The 17,290-nt window shown below is 42.7% G+C and overlaps 1 protein-coding gene across 1 annotated transcript in view; it reads left to right on the top strand.

Annotated features, from left to right (window-relative positions):
* The window catches only part of LOC139223501 (plakophilin-4-like), a 36,307-nt gene extending 19,017 nt beyond the window's left edge, over positions 1–17,290 (top strand). The window contains exons 7-21 of the mRNA XM_070855425.1: positions 4,438–4,608; positions 5,311–5,512; positions 6,075–6,207; positions 8,095–8,308; positions 9,765–9,948; positions 12,089–12,206; positions 12,907–13,101; positions 13,699–13,872; positions 13,975–14,125; positions 14,739–14,931; positions 15,068–15,152; positions 15,834–15,951; positions 16,072–16,203; positions 16,314–16,387; positions 16,879–17,290. Of these exons, the coding sequence (XP_070711526.1) occupies positions 4,438–4,608; positions 5,311–5,512; positions 6,075–6,207; positions 8,095–8,308; positions 9,765–9,948; positions 12,089–12,206; positions 12,907–13,101; positions 13,699–13,872; positions 13,975–14,125; positions 14,739–14,931; positions 15,068–15,152; positions 15,834–15,951; positions 16,072–16,203; positions 16,314–16,387; positions 16,879–17,136 (2,402 nt within the window). The 3' untranslated portion in view covers positions 17,137–17,290. The remainder of the gene's footprint in view (positions 1–4,437; positions 4,609–5,310; positions 5,513–6,074; positions 6,208–8,094; positions 8,309–9,764; positions 9,949–12,088; positions 12,207–12,906; positions 13,102–13,698; positions 13,873–13,974; positions 14,126–14,738; positions 14,932–15,067; positions 15,153–15,833; positions 15,952–16,071; positions 16,204–16,313; positions 16,388–16,878) is intronic.

Raw genomic sequence — 17,290 nt, forward strand, 5'->3', positions numbered from 1 at the left:
TCCGTGTGTTTCCTCATGTAGCTGAAGCAAAACTCCCTATTCAATCTGACATGCTCTACTTTTAGGAAACTAGCAGTTGATTGCAGTACACATGTACAGTACACATGCAGCAATACTTTTACTGTAGATGTCTTGATAGTCTTTTATTGTGCCTTTTCCTCTGATTATCATCTGTCTCATCCCAACAGTAACTTATCTTTGCTGAAATGTTGATGTAAACATGTATATCACACCTATATTATGTACTAATACTGTAAAGTGTACGTCATATGTTAATATGATAGATAGGGGCTTATTTAAGTGGTTAATATTCATGAGAGTTATGTAATACAAATGAAAAGAGATGTACTCCCAAATTACATAAGCACACTGCCTATATCAGAGATAATTAGAGACCTTATCTTGTAACTATGACTCTCTATGTTATAGTTGGGGGGTAAAAACTATCCCTTGTGCCATTATGGGATAAAAAATGAGATCGTGCGAAGTGTTTAAGCAGAATTTTGCATCATTTCTTTGGCATTTTATGGACCAAATGATTAATCAGATGCAACTTCAGGATACAATTTATCACTGTTGTTCCATTTAGTTTCTTGAATGTGCTCCATACCCATAACTTGGGTAGAGTAATGATATACAGTATGGAAGTAAGACAGAGCCCCTGTCCTGAATTACTTTTACCACCTAATGAGGAACCCCCCCCCCCCCCCCCCCCCCCCGGGACTCCAGGTGAATTCATTTCACTTCCAGCCAATGCAGGTGCTGTATGGAGCGTTTGGAAGTCTGTCCTTCAGTCTCAGACAGTTAATGTTCGGATGGCTTTAATTATATTCGATAAATATCAAGATATTTAATTTACAATGATATATATTCACCTATAAGAAGCAGGACTTGGCTAATGTGTGGAACAACTAACAGTAAATGACTCAAATAAATGACTTTGAACACTGCAAAAAATTAAATAATACAGATTTACTTACTTGGATTTTGCTTTGATTAATTAATTAATTTACTAAATTCCAGAATATAGTTTGGCAGACTTTTTATTGCAATGAAAATAATCTGTTTTTGACATTTACTCGTTCTTTTCTGACTCTTTAAGCGCTTAAATTTCCTTTTTATGATTGAGGAACAAACAGCTCAGTTAAACACTTCCGCACCACTTTAACTGTGCGGTCTCTGAGCGGATAACACTTGCAAGGTTGTAAAACAGCTAAAATTGTGGTGTATAAGTGTAATTTTATAAGGAGGATGATAATGAGGAGAAGCTAATGGAAATCCAACCTTTGACTTGATGCTTCCCTGAGTGGTGAAGACAGCCGAGGCTGGCTGAGAAACTTTAGATGTGGGATTATGTCTGTGCTGCTTCCAGGCTGTTCGTTGAGTCTGGTTTACAGATGCCTTCGAGAACTCTGTGGGGCAAATTTCAAAACAAAAACGGACTAAAATACTGTATTTTTAAACCTGATGTATTACACATTGTCACCAGGGTCTGGGTGATGTTATAAAACATGACCTTCTTCTGCAAAATAACAATCTATAGCAGCTTTTCCTGTTTTCTTAACTGGCCATTGACAACTTTGTCCCCGCACTCTGCTGTGTAGCTGGTGGAGGATTTACTGTCGTACTGTTGAAGTGCTGCTGATGCTGCAGCGACAGATTTATTCCTCCATCCTGCCCTCTGCCACTTTACTAAGCCGCTCCCACTGACCCATATAGGCGTGTTTCTATCACAAAGCCCTGTGGAGCATCAGCATGTGATTATCAGCTGACGGCCCTGGAAGGCTTTATCATGCTGCCATCAGTGTGGGCTGCTTTTAATTTTCATATGACGTGCGTCCGTGTGTGTTTCAGCGTCAGTATTGGGGTTTGTGTGGATGTTGGTGATGTGTGTATAAGCTTTTGTGTTGGGCTTTTGTGCATGTGTGAAAAGTGGATGGTTAGTGGATAGGTTTATATTTGTGTGTGTGTGTGTGTGTGAGTGGGAGGCAGAGTCAGTGAACTAAATAAAATGCCTCCTATTCTCTAGCTGAGTGATTTTCATCCCACTGTGCTGCTAAGTGGCCTAATACGTTGCCTAAGTCCTTATTCCCAGTTATCCTGCAGATCCAATATAATCCCAGATTACATGACGGAGATAAGCAATAGATGGATATATGAGATTAGGTCGTTACTGGTCGGCAGCACTCGCAGCTTAGGTAGTGAAACCTGGTGAGCAGTCAAAACACAAACGTAAGCTGAGAGATGGTCTCACAGCTCAAAACCGTCACCAGCGGTTGGCTCGGGTTTGGAGCTGTGAGCGCCAAGGATCCAAGTTTGAGCCGAAATAGAGAAGAAGGAGAGATTCAGTTGTATTTGTGCAATAGTGCAAGTGACTCCCAAACAGGGGGACTTGTACTCCAGGGAGTGTCTCTACTGGTTTGAAAAAGAAGAATTACATGTAAGAGTAACAGAAAGTGCATGAAAACTAAAAGCAAGCAAGAAGGAATCTAATTAGTCAGCTAAAGGTAATGGATAAGACATAGATAGCTGCTAAATTATGAATTTTACTCCAATAGGTTAAGTAACAGATGAGGGTTGAAACCAAACGTAATGCTGAAATGCTAAAATAAACATTTGAAACATAAACTAAACCACACCAACCTCCACACTGAGTTCAGTTCAGTTGTATGAACCTGTAATAATATCCTCTTTGGATATAAATAACAGTGTTGAATAACATCCAGTTTAAAATCAATCAGAAAAGGTTGGAGCTCGCTGTGATAGTGAATGAATTGCATTCAGACCTCTACCTCTACCTAAGACATGATTCTCTTTCATTCAGGCACAAGCATCCTCCAACCCGAAGGTCTCAGTTATAGTTTGTGTCCTTGGCTGCTGAAGAGCCCTTAAGAAAGACTCTGAGGTCCAGATTAAACAAGACCGTGTCACAACAAGTGCACACTTTTTAACTTTCTTTCAAAGGAGTGTTTTCTAATATTAGAGACCAGAGTTTTTCCGTCTTATTTGCTAAGAAATTTATGTAAATCAAGAAAAGCCAACTGCACAAGCAAATAGCTGCTTCATCACCGGCTCTAAGTGCAAAGTGTGTGCTTCAGCTGTTGGACTGATCCACCGAGGCCGCCCCCCCCTCATGCCCTAAAGCCTCTTTATAATTGGAGCGCTCTTTGAACTGATCTGCTCCGAGATTGGAGGATGGAAAAACCCTCTGCTCTGCTTGTTTGACTTGCTGATGACGGCGCCTGCAGCAGATTCTGAATGACCGGAGTCTTCATGCGATTCATAAGCACAACAACAGTTGGGATGAGTTGGCGTTATGAAATACAGTGTTGGCTGTAGACTCGATTTGCATGGCCGCACCCACAGATGACTGGTCTGTGAGCCGAATGAGATGTAGGTATGATTTATGCATGACCATGACGGGCAGAAAGAGGCTTTATACAGTTGCTACTGGTATCACACAGCTTCTTCTTCATTCTGCAGTCAGTGCATTAAGGATTTGAGGCAGACTTCCACTATCGCACTGCTTCTTCTGACCCCAAAACGTTGCTGTCTCCAGCGTCCAACATGATAAATGTCTGCAGTATAAATTTCAGCACATTTTTTTGTCTAGTTCACAGGCTTTTGGCATCAGACAGACCTCCTGTGTCTGTTATTGTTCTGCCAGAAAGAATTTCACATGTAAAGCAGAAGAGTTTTTCCAAAAGGGGGCCAGACTGAAACTTTATATATGCTCATAGATGTAGAAAGCTGTGCATGCACCTCGTTGTGTTTATAAATGGGAATAATTGAGGAACTGGACCCCCGAAAAGTCCCTGAATCACTTGTTTGCATGTTGATACTTGTGCCTGCTATAACGGCTATTTATCGGACCCATACCATTTATCTGTCACATGTATGTAGAAGCCGTCATTGGCAGTGAATCATCATTAGTAAACCTCAGAAGGGTGATAGATGTTAAATAGATGACATTAAACAAACGGCTGCACAATTGTGGATAGAAATAAAAGATTAATTAACGCTTATTAAATTAAATTAAGCATATAAATGTGCCTTTTATTGAAGTGCTGTAGATTCCTGTGCAGCTTTTATCAATAATAACACACTTTACTATAACATTTTACTTCTCATCATTTCACCTGCAGCTATAGGAAATGGTGTTTTTGTGCGTTTTCGTTGATACAAATGCCCCCTGGTTGGTATTTGAGAAAGACGTTCCCCTCATTTTTAGTGTGTTCCCTCTAAAACAAAACCTTTTTGGGCAAACCACTGATAAATGCCACCATTTTTAAAAATTGGTATTTTAATCATTTCCTAAGATTAGTCACCTTCCTGAAAACAGTCAGATGTTTAAGTGTACTGAAATGCTTTTACAATCATAACTAGTGTCTGAATAATTATTTTGTTTGTGTAAATAAACCACTTGTGCGCCTGCAGGGCTTCACAGCTCATACGCCGGTCACGCTGGACAGATAGACCCCGAGCTGAGGGCGGCGTTGTCTCCCGACTGCCACATGACGCCTGTTTTCGACGAGCGCTCTTTCCACAGCCCACTGTACCACAGCCCCACCCATGACCCCCAGGGCTCCCTCTACAGGACTAACACAGGTACAGCAAGTCTCTACATATGGCAACTGTGTGATCTTGTGCGCGTACTTGCCCTTTAAAGCTACTGAGTTTCATTTTGAAATGGTTCTCTTAAAAGGTCCTCAACCCCGACAGGTTTTTGACCAGAATTTTGATTATTAACGGTAATAGCAGTATTAATAGTAGTGAAACAAAATCTTTTCAAGTAACTCCCTCACATGACTGATAGCTGCTTTATTATTATCAGAGAAAATTTCTCAAACAACCTCATTTTTCACATCAGCATCCTGGGCTCAGTTTCACAGCTGCTCAGAAGATTATTTCACCAAAATTGGTGGCGGAAATCACAGTTTACAGGCACAGGAACTGTTGTTATTATCGCTCCCTGAGGTCAGAACTTAATTAGGCTGAAACCTTTCATGTACTCTGCAGCTTCTTAATTGAAGCCTTTGCAGAATGATTTAAAGCTGAAAGCTCTGCGGAGTTTGATAGCAGAGGATCTAAGGAGCCATTTTAGTTTCGTTTAGTCAGAATTTCACCAGGTTCGGCCTGTGAGACGGCCCGCTGCGTTTAGATGGTCGACTGACTGTTAAAGCACTGATATTCTGATACTACTTCCTCCTTTTATGTGACCTTGTATGGATTTTACTCTTGTAGATAGCTACCAACTGACTCCAATCTTGATACTGCTCTCTTGAACTTCATTTTAAATGTCTTTATCAGGTATGGGGACCCTCCCTCGGACCACAAGCCACTGCGGCACACTGCCGTACCAAAGAAGCAGCTACGGACTGAGCACTGCGGCTCTGTACGTCGACTCTTACAGGGTCCCCGGTGAGCCTGTCTTCTCCCACCGGCACTCTGGACTAGTGGAGCGGGTGGCCACGCGCACCCCGTCCATTGAGAGCATCCACAAGGACCCCAGGTACTCACACACATGCAGACATATGTAGATGTTATTAGATACCTTATCACTACAGAGAAGTCATTCTGATCATTTCCAGGTTCATTCTTGTATTTGGGGTCCTACTAGAATATGTTTTCATGCTGTTATGTTCAAAAACACATCTCCATGCACATGACCTACATGTCTCCCCCACTCTGAAGGGGGGGCATGTTAGCTGAGCAACATGCTAATGCTAAATTTAAAAGGCTAACCTGCAAAATAAACATCAAATTAACATAAAACTCTGCTGTACTGTTACACAAACACTCACACAGCCGTATTTTGCTGTCGTATGTGACATCACACATGGGGCAAATTGAAACTGAAGGTTTTCACACACATTTAATGAGAGATGGAGCAGCAGAAACAGAGAGAGGATGGTCATTTCTCGTAGTTTGAGGGTCTCTAGACAGAGTGCACATATTTATGTTAAAAGACATACATTTAGCATAATATGTCCTCTTTATAGTTTTGGAAAGCAGAGAGTTAAAGAAGAAAGTGAATGATCTCTCCTGTAAGTTTCCTCCTGCTCTCCCCTCAGGGAGTTTGCTTGGCGTGACCCCGAGCTGCCGGAGGTTATACACATGCTGCAGCATCACTTCCCCTCTGTTCAGGCCAACGCCGCCGCCTACCTGCAGCACCTGTGTTACGGAGACAATAGGGTCAAGGTGGAGGTGAGGTGACACGGCATGCTGGGCAGCTGTCTGAATAAAAATAACAAGGCGGACGTCACGGTCGTGACTCACGTCACAGGTGGAGGGAGGTGCTGCCACGTTTAAAGGCTTCACTACCCACAAAAGACAGCAGTACCTTTTCAAATGTATGCTGCTCTGGTGGTTGGACAATGAAAAGCCAAAGAAACGCTATTTTAATGTCTTTTTGATAACAGTATTGCAAAAAAAGAGAGAATATTCTATTTTCAAAGCAACATTTGATTTAATTGCCCGTTGCTGCAACTGTTGCTCATTTATGTTGCCTCGGATATCTCCCATTGCATCCCCTCTAAGAGTGTGTTCTCAGCTTACTGGGTTTGAAGTTTTACCTCGCTTTTTTTATTTGAGAATTTTGCTGCCAAACTCTGAGCCAAAGCGCCATCTGCTAAGACAAAACTTAAAGTAGTGTTGGTGCCAAATGTGCCGGTGCTCCGACACGCTGAAACGCCGCACGCTCTCTCTTTGCTCTGCTTCCCGTGCAATAAATAACTCCAACACAATGGTGGAGCTCCACGCGAGAGCCATTTCAGTGCCGTTTGGTTTGTTTGGTGATGAGCTTTTAATTAGCCTTTGAGCGGCCTGGACTGACGCCTGCTCGTGTAGCCAGAAACAAATGTTTTCAGTGACGGTTTGAACACAGAATCAGAGAGAAACAGGGTGCGTCTGCTGCTCTCCTGAGACGGGTTTATTTCGAGATGACACAAAAAAGTTTTGAGGATGCCACAGTGACGCTTTTTTGCATTTTTTTTCAGTCCAGGTTTTATTCCAAAATGTTTCAGAGAATCTTTGCCACATGATGTTGGTGCAGGTTTTTTCTTCAAGTTATTTGTACAGATTACATTTTTACTTTTTTGTAAAGAAAAGTGGTTAAAAACTTTATGAATATGCTACAACAGTTTAACTTCTCATGACATCCAACATTTCTAAAAGTCAATAGCGCCAATATTAAAAAATACTCCATAAAAATGACCAATAACATATTTTTCTTTACATTTTACAAAAAATACAAACAAAACTGCGGAGAAAGACTGAAAAAAGAATAACACACACGTAAATAAAAACAGATAACAGATAATCAAAATACCTACATAAATTAGAAAATTGTAAATAAACAAGAAGCAATTGAACAAACAAAAAAGGGAGAATATTGCTGATTAACATGGGAGGAACATTATGGAGATGCATATCTAACTAATAAACACATTCAAATGACAAAGTACTTCAAAGATTTGCAAAAAACACACAAACGCCACATGAACCACGCGGATGTACCTTGAATTCAGTTGTAAGCTTTCAAAATCAGTGATGCATTTACTCTCTGGTTGTACTTTAGACACTGAGTTTCATTTTTCCATTTTAACCAGATGTAATACGCTGTTAACTGTGAACACACTTGACTGAAGGTGAATTTAAAGCATTGGAGTGAAAATCTGATTTGCAACAGTGACACTTTTCTCTTTGAATCTGAAAGAAAGAAATCCAGTGCATTTCAATGCATTTTTGTTTCCTATGATGACATTTCTTTTCTCTGATGTGAGAAGGAAAAGCTCTTCACTTTGCACGTCAACCTGCTCGCCGTTATGCAACTGCTCCAGGAGCTCCTCTGAAAGGGAAAACCGATCTTCTCATCTTAAGAGGAAGTGCTTACATAATTTGATTTTCAAGGTTTTATACAGGAATAGCTCGTATGCAAAATTGATGAATATATAAGGTCTGGACTAATGATGATGACAGAAGACAGGAGGCTTTAAAGAGTAACTCAATACCAGTGTACTAGCACATCCTGCACCTCTGCATCACTGTGTGTGTGGAGTTCATCCATCTCTGTGATTGGTTCCTGGTCTGCAGGTGTGTCACCTGGGGGGGATCCAGCACCTGGTGGACCAGCTGGATCACAAGGTGGCCGAGGTTCAGAAGGGTGCCTGCGGGGCCCTGAGGAACCTGGTGTACGGCAAGGCCACCGACAACAACAAGGTGGCACTGAGGAACTGTGGTGGTGTGCCCGCCCTGCTGCGCCTCCTCAGGAAAACAACCGACAACGAAGTCCGCGAGCTCGTCACTGGTTTGTTCACGCTCAGTACTCTCTCCAAAATGCACTTTGGGTTTCTTTGCAAATAACAAATGTGTGTTGAATGGATTCCCGTCCTCATCAAACATTTGGAAAGGTGATTTTTAAATTGTTTACATGCTTGTTTGCTGGCGGGCAATGTTGCTACTTTACTGGCACAGAATAGCTTTAATTGTCCTCGGAGGGCCAGTAAATACAGAAAATACAGTTTATTAGAGGACAGTTGATGACAAAACACACAAAAAGCCGAAAAGATTAACAAAGAAAATGTTTTTAAAATAAAGAAAACAAAAATTAAAAAAAACTTGAAAGCACTTTAACATTTATAGATGGCATCTGGACAAATACACACAGCTTTGGATCATTTTCTCTTGTGTTAACTACAAATATCCTAAACTGTACCTGGATGCTGTCAAACTGAAACGTGACTCCTCGTCAAAAGTAATAACCCAAAACAAAAAATCCAGCAGGTCACATGAAAACTGGGAAAAGTTGTCAGCTCTGGTCCGTCTCTTTAATCCTAAAGGGGTAAATTCAGGCTGAAAGCAGCATCCACACTGTTTCCAAATGCAAAACAAGACACGCTGATATCCGGCTGTGATGTGTGTGGGCGTCTGCCTGCTTGCGAGGTTCATTGGCCACCCGGCTGGCCGGCTTGCTGGCTGAGCATCGGCCCGTGTCGCCGCCTGACTGGCTGGCAGTGTATTAATCTGTGTATCGGCTGTTCTGTGGGAGGTGAGAGCGGCAGCGGCTTAAACACTCAGCGCGCAGTGTTGACAGAACAGATCTCGGCACAGTCCTCGGGACAGATGCTAAGATAATGTGCTTTGGAAACAGGATGCCACCGACAGCTCTGCAGCCACACCGCACATACTGTTTAATACCAGGAGATATGAAGCTGCTAGACGCCTCAGTTTCTTAGGAAAAACACAGAGGAGAGTCTTCACTTTGTTGTAAAGCTTTGGGAAAGTTTCCATTTTTCCAGCTCAGGCCAGGATTTTGTGTATTAACACTTTACTTCACACTTTGGTGGACTCATGTGGCTGCAGTATGTCCATTTTCTTTCTTTAAACGCCACCTCTCTGCTGATGTACCTCTCCTTTCCACTTTGGGATTTAAAGGGACGACATGTATCTTGCACCTTGCAGGGTGGAGCGCGGCTCTGGATTAAATCACACCCACACTAAAAATATTTGCCAGTGTCGGGTGCCTTTGAAGCTCCTGTGAAATTTTGTGTTATCAGTTTTTTGTCTTTTGAGGTATGTTTTGTCCTCATTGTCAAACCTTTGGGGTTTATTATTATCATCATTATACCATAAACTATTTTATATATATCTCAAAATATTTTGGCCACTATGAGACTGTTTTCTTATTTTCTGATCACTAAAAGCATAATTACCTTCTGCTTTACTGTTTTACATTTGGACTTTTCTTTACTCTGCACCCACAGGAGTCCTGTGGAACCTCTCCTCATGCGACGCAGTGAAGATGACCATCATCCGCGACGCTCTGAGCACGCTGACCAACACGGTCGTCATCCCCCACTCGGGCTGGAGCAGCGTCTCGCACCGCGACGAGCACAAAGTCAAGTTTCAGTCCTCCATGCTGCTGCGGAACACCACCGGCTGTCTGAGGTGAGGAACTGAGCACACGCTCAGTGGGTTGGAGTAAAGTCATAGTTTTGTCGATTTCTTTTACTTAAGTCCTGCGATGATAAAACAATCCTCCTTTTAAATGAAAAATGGAAAAATAACATTTTGGAAAATAAGTATTGATGCAACCATTATTCTAGATACTTATGAATGTTAATCAGAATGTTTGCTGCTGATGTTTCTGTGTATTCATCAGCACACAGTCCGTCCCCGGGACTGTTAAAACTGCCCCAAAACCACACGGATCCATTCTCATTTCTTAATGAAAATAGATTTAACAAAGTGCCTCGCCTCCTAAGCCTGTTCAGTCACCAGGCGTGCCGTTACTTCATTAAATCGATTCCGGGTTTGAAATGCGAGGAGGACTGTTGGATTTATTGGTCGTGTGCGCTGCTTTTTTTTTCTGTCTGCTTTTCATTTTAATGATTCTGTAAAACCACAGCTCATAATCACAGTCACATAATCGTCAAAGCAGGGCTCTGTAATGGAGATTTTATGCAGGCATGAAAGCCTTAAGCATGTGTTTGACCACATTAGCCTATGACAGCAGAGTGATATCTGTGTGTCTTCAAAGTCAAAAGCCCATGATGAAGGTTTAGATTTATTATCTGCAGTAGAATAGTGTGCAGAGCGTTTGCTTTTCACTAGTGTAAATACTCTGTTTTAACATTTCTAGTCTGATGATAATGGCCTTGTGAGATTGAAACAGGTCTGCATTTGAATAATATGTCCAACTAAATATAGGCTTTAACATAATTTCTCTCCTTGTTCTACTTAAGAGTGCCTGAGGAGCACTTTCTTTTTTCTGTGATCACAGTTTTCCATCTTAAAGAGCATCTTAATGTTCCCCGAGCTGCATGTGGTAAACATGTGAACCAAACATATCTAACATTAGTAAGTCCAGCTTTCTCCTGAAGAAGCGCTCCCTCTCTGAGTAATCCCAGGTGGGGAATATCCTACAGCCCCAGAAAATCTTAAGCATGTCTGATGAACATTTGGGTCGTCCCACATGAGCTCAGAGACAGGAAGGGCAATTAAATAGGCAGGCAGGAGGCGATGAGGCTTCAAAATGACAGCGTGAAACTTGGAGTTGGTGAAACTCACATGAGACATGAGGGCCAAATTGGACACGCTGTCATCGAGTGGGCGCTTCATGGCGTGTCCATATCATATCAGAGTTCCTGTAATTACTAGTTTCGGACTTGAAAATAGCAATCGTGTCGACGAAGTGACGGGATTTCCTGAAAGCGCTGATGCATCTGACGTGATGGCATGTAGTGAATACAGAAGTAACACAAATGTGCATCAGAAAAGGTTTGTGATCCAGAGGTATGTTGTCCATTTACAGTGTTTTTAACGCTCAGGAATCTTTCCCATCTCTGCCGTCCGTCAGTCTGTATGTGCTGGCAGAGGCGTAACCCCACCTGAGACCTGATTAAACTTTACTGAGCACACAGGCAGACTCGGGTAGTGTGGATGGAATATTTCTCTCTGTTGAAGGTCAGTTTTTGGACTCCATCTCCTCCAAATCGAATGAATTCAGCCTGCTGAGTGGAGACTTCCCAGTCCAAATGCTACAAACCGGTCTGATTGGCCGGGTGCCAGTCATTCTTTATTGTCAGGAGCCAATCAGGACCAAGTACAGGTGTGTTTCCTGAGAAACTAACTTGCAACAAAAATGGTAATAACTTACAATGGTAATACTTTAACTGCTCAGACCAAGTCATTTTTAACGGCTTCATTAACTATCTTTGATCCAGACTGCACGCAAACCGATGGTGATTCATCGCAGCTTTAAGTGTCGCTGTGCTGCAGGGAATCTGAACTCAGAAGCCTCCAGCGTTTCTCTGCATTCACACCGAGGCTGTAGATTGATGCTATAGAAATGCATTGTGGGAGTTATGTGCTGTTGTGCAGTCTTCTCATGTCAGCTCTCCATTAGCAGCAGCTGAAGGTTCCTATTGGAGGATCAGCTGCCTCCTTTACTGTATCTGGGCAGGTTTTAAGCCACCCTGTGGGGGAATCCGCGCACTGCACCTCAGCCTGAATTAATGTGTGGCTTTATCTGTGTGTGTGTGTGTGTGTGTGTGTGTGTGTGTGTGTGTGTGTGTGTGTGTGTGAGGAACCTGAGCTCAGCAGGGGAGGAGGCGAGGAGTCAGCTGCGTTGCTGTGAAGGTCTGGTCGACTCGCTGCTGCACGTCCTTAAAGCCTGCGTCAACACCTCCGACTACGACAGCAAGGTGCTGCAAAAAACACACACATACAAACCTGTTTTTGTCCCAGTGTATTCCCTGAAGACTTGACCTTATCCCTGACACGGCCAAAACAAATTCCTAACCCTAAAATGTAATAATGAAACATGTGGGGACCAACAAAAGGGAGGTGAGTCCTAACGATGTGAACGGATGATTATCCCTCAGTGTTTCCAGAGTGATACACATTTACTTCTGCTTTATTTTATTATTACTAATACAGACATAAAGAGATCTCTATGGCACAGACCATGTGGTTTACCTTTGTGTCTCCATTACATGGTCTGTAAGGTCAATTAGTTGTCAACTATTTTGATAATCGATTAATTAATTTGAGATGTTTTTTAAGAAGTTCCTCTGATTTCAGCTCCTCAATTATGAATGTTTTCTAGTTTATTTTCTCCTCTGTGACAATAAGCTGAATATTTTTGGGTTGTGGACAAATTAAGACATTTGGAGGCGTTACCTCTTTGGGAAACACTATTTTTTACCATCTCCTGACATTTTATAGATCCAACAATAACATATATATCTAGATGAATAGAGGACATAATCAACAGATTAATCAAAAGTGAAATTAGTAGTTAGTTGCCGTCCTGGTAAGAAGTCCTGTCCCAGTCTGACACCACAGAAACAGTGTTTCTGATGCCAACTAGCTAACTGGTATTATTCTCTCTCCCATCCTCAGATCGTGGAGAACAGCGTCTGCACCCTGAGGAACCTCTCGTACCGGCTGGAGGTAGAGATGCCCTCCTCTCGTCTCCTGGGCAACCAGGAGCTGGACACCCTGCTGGGCTTCTCCTCCCCGGCCAAGGAGCTGGACTACCTCTGCTGGGGCAAGAGGAGGCGCGGCAGGAAGAGGGGCGGCTGGCCCGACGACAAGGTACGAACACAGAGTAAATGCAGTTTAATGCATTTCCTGAAAAGTGACGATAATTGAGTTTTCTTTAGGAACAGCTTGATTTGAATTCCTAATTACACCACCAGAAATGTTTTTGTCTGATTTGAAAGCTGGATAAATGTGTTTCCTCATTAAACCAGCTCAGATTCTCAGACTGCTTTGAAAACAGCACCGCCTGCTTCCGTTTCCCAGCCAAACATGGAGAACATGGTTTCAGTCTCTTTAATTATACCGTCTGACTCCTCAGATTTGTTCCCAGATCTAAGACGATTTTTTTTTTTTTTCGGGTTAGTTGAGCCACATTTCAGTATCTTATAACATGTTTGTTTTTTTAATGGAAGCAGGTAGGCAAGCAGTACAGTTAATTTCATTGATGAAAGTCCAAATAAAAGCATTTTAAAGCTTTAAACTTTTAAATTGGCTTATTATTGGTGCCAGAAGTTGCTTGGTACAGATACAGAATATACTTTTTTGCTCCTCTTTCATATTGATGTTTTAAGTGGATTTGGATGCAAAGATTAAAAGGATGATACCTGAATGTATTTATATTGTGCATGTTGATGTGTGTCTTTGGCGCAGTGGGATGGCATTGGGCCCATCCCAGGTTTCTCCCAGCCTCTGAGGGGGGCGGAGCTGCTGTGGCACCCGACGGTGGTGAAGCCATACCTTAACCTGCTGGCCGAGAGCTCCAACCCGGCCACGCTGGAGGGCGCCGCCGGCTCGCTGCAAAACCTCTCTGCTGGAAACTGGAAGGTTGGACTCCTCTGTTTTTTAAAGTAGAGAAGAAATATTAGCAACAGGGCAAAATGTCAATCCTGTCTGTGTGTGTGTGTGTGTGTGTGTGTGTGTGTCCAGTTCTCAGCCTACATCCGAGCTGCGGTGCGGAAGGAGAAAGGTCTGCCCATCCTGGTGGAGCTGCTGAGGATGGACAACGACCGGGTTGTCTGCTCTGTCGCCACCGCCCTCCGCAACATGGCACTGGACAGCCGCAACAAGGAGCTGATAGGTCCAAACACACAACTGTGAAAAGATCATCTTCACACTTCAGTCAGAAACATCAACAGCTTGTTCGCATTAAGTTTTTCTGTCACTTCAGTGTGACTCAAGACTTTCAGTCCAGTCAGGCTCACTTTGAAAGAGTGATAAAACATCGCCCCCTCGTGGGCAGCATTTGTGTTGAAGGACGTTATTTCCTGTCTGCAGACTCATTATGGAGCCGAGGAAATCCAGACAATGCAGGCACCCAGAATCCCCACCTGGATTAAGAGACAGTTGGGTCAACAAAATTCTGTGATTTCAGTTTCTTAAATGATGATGAAATAATTTTTTGGTTTCCTTCTTAGTTGCAGTCCTGACAGCCATAAGTGGTCATTTATTAAGATCATATACTGAACCCTAAAACAGAGGAAGAAGAGAGGCTACATCATATGTCAGACCCACTTTATCATAGAAAAAACAAAACCCCTCAGGCACAATAAAGCACGAACATTAAAATCTTATTAAAGAGCGTGCAGTGATCTGGAGGAAGCACTTTGACATGAAAATGGATTAAAGTGTCTGTGCAGAGTTCAGATATTCCTGTCGGTCTCATAACTCATAACTGATGCCTCTTCCTGTAGGAAAGTACGCCATGCGGGACCTGGTGAACCGGCTGCCCGGCGGCAGCCCGTCGGTGCTGTCAGACGACACGGTGGCATCGGTCTGCTGCACGCTGCACGAGGTCACCAGCCGCAACATGGAGAACGCCAAAGCTTTAGCTGACAGCGGAGGCATCGAGAAGCTGGTGGACATCAGCAAAGGACGAGGGAAAGGGTACGAAACAGCTGTTACTGTTTTAGAGATAATTTAGAATTTATTTTTCTTTAATACTAATGTAGGATTCATTTTTCAGTGACAGAAACCCTGTTATAAGATGTGAGACATTGTTTCCCGTGTTCATGTGTCGCAGGTACTCGATGAAGGTTGTGAAGGCAGCAGCTCAGGTGCTGAACACACTGTGGCAGTACAGAGAGCTGAGGAGCCTCTACAAACAGGTGGGCGCCAGCAGACAGACTCAGAAAGCAACAAAGAAGCCATTAACTTCAAACTGCATTTATTATGTAGTTTAGTAGGTAAAAAAAACATTTCCAGGCCGTAGAGCAGCATTTAGTTATCTGTTAATCAATAGACTCATCATGTTTCCATGGTAACAGTAGAGACTGACCAGTGGCACCATGTAAAAGAAGGCTGCAGTAATGTGTTGGTGATATATACAGCAGTGAGGACACTGTCAGTCATTTTCATCTGTCCGGGGAAACGATCCTGAGCCTGACTGATGCGTGTGCCTGAGCCCTGCTGCATTACACTGACATTTTATGCTATTTTTACACTCTTAGATGGATTTTATCTGTAAAATGTCCTTATAAATTCTTCCAGAGGACAAACATTTTCTCCTGGGGTGAATAGAGCTGAGTCCCTCTTAAGACCTAGACAGCTTTGAAGGTTTGAGACATCTATGTGAAGTCTGAATATCAGTTAAATCTGAGCCAGAATCAAATTATTTCATTGTGAAACTGCCCCCTGATTTCTACTAGAGTAATTCCTCAGATACTTATAATATAACTTGTTCAATCAGTGACAAACCAGCCCATAACGACCTGTTGTATTTTTATTGTAGAGATGCTTAAACACTTGTAAATGATCTTATAATCACGATGTGAACTTTATGTATGCAGGACGGCTGGAACTACACTCACTTTGTCACTCCAGTCTCCACTCTGGAGCGAGACCGCTACCTTTCACAGCCGACCCTGCCCACCAGCCCACTGCAGATGTCCCCCGTCATCCAATCAGGTGAGTGAGGTCAATCTGACGGCTGTATTATGTTTCCCCTTATTAAACAAGAAGGGAAATCCTATAAAGAAGGAAAGTGCACATGTGAAGTTTGATGTTTTCATGTGTTTCTTTCCTCAGGTGGTAGTGCAACATCCTCGCCAGCGATGCTCGGGATAAGAAGACATAGTTCAAACTATCAGAGAGCGCAGTCATCTATGCAACTTGACACGTATTATGGAGACAACAGTTTACACAAACCGCAGTTCACAGGTGGGGAGTGAACTCGTGTTTCTTAAATGATGGGAAACCACCAGATTAACGCCAAATTATGACTGTGTGTCTGTTTTCTTCTGTCTTTGTTGGTGAATTTTCCTCTTCAGGGTCTGAGAAGAAAACCCCATATTTCATTGGGACATATTCTTCCCAGTCAGGAGATGATTTGAGAAGGTCCCAGGTAAGAAATATTTAAAATGTAGCCACAGTTATGGCAATAAAGTCTTCTTCTTCTGCTAGAAGTGGCAATATCATCATCAGAGAAGACAGCAGGCTGAGATTCATTAATCGATTGACTGAAAAGTAATCAACACTTTGAATAAGCATTTAATGGTTTAATATATTTATGCACAATCAAATATAAATTTAAAATGTTAACATATAAAATAGAGATATTTACAATACAGACTATTATAGAAAATATAATAAGTGTATTTAATAATTTCACAAAAATGCCCAAACTTCCAGCTTTTTAAATGTCAATATTTGCTGGTTTCCTTCATCGTCCATGATAGCAAACTAAATATTGGGGTGTTTTTGGACAAGCAGGAGATATCATGAAAACTCTGTAACTGCTGAGTTAATAAGAGTTAGAAGTGGAATTACAAGTGACAAGTAACATCAATGCATGGCTTCACTGTATAATAAACCACATCGTTGTTCCTCTGCCAGCACACAGAGCCATTTTACGACGAACCTGACAGGAAGAACTACAACAGCTACAGAATGTACCTGTCGTCCCCCCAAGACTACAGAGAGGAGCAGTACGAGGACGACCCCGTCCACCTGACCCCGTCCTCCCCTGACGGCTACGCCAGCCAGTCGCTCCGGTTCAAAGCCAACACCAACTACGTGGACTTCTACTCCACCACACGCAGGCCTTCAAACAGGGCGAACAAGTTCACGGGCTCCCCCGACTCCTGGGTGTAGAGGCGCAGTGGACACCGTGTATGCCGAGATTCGCCGTTTTGGCCGTCTGTTTCCGTGGGTGTTTGTGTGTGGGAAGTGCACGTGGGTGAGCGCTGTGTGAAAGGTCGAGGATGCATGTGAATGTGTGTGCATCTGTGTTGAAACTCTACTGAAA

This window comes from Pempheris klunzingeri, chromosome 24, assembly GCF_042242105.1.
Source record: "Pempheris klunzingeri isolate RE-2024b chromosome 24, fPemKlu1.hap1, whole genome shotgun sequence".
Classification (NCBI taxonomy): domain Eukaryota; kingdom Metazoa; phylum Chordata; class Actinopteri; order Acropomatiformes; family Pempheridae; genus Pempheris; species Pempheris klunzingeri.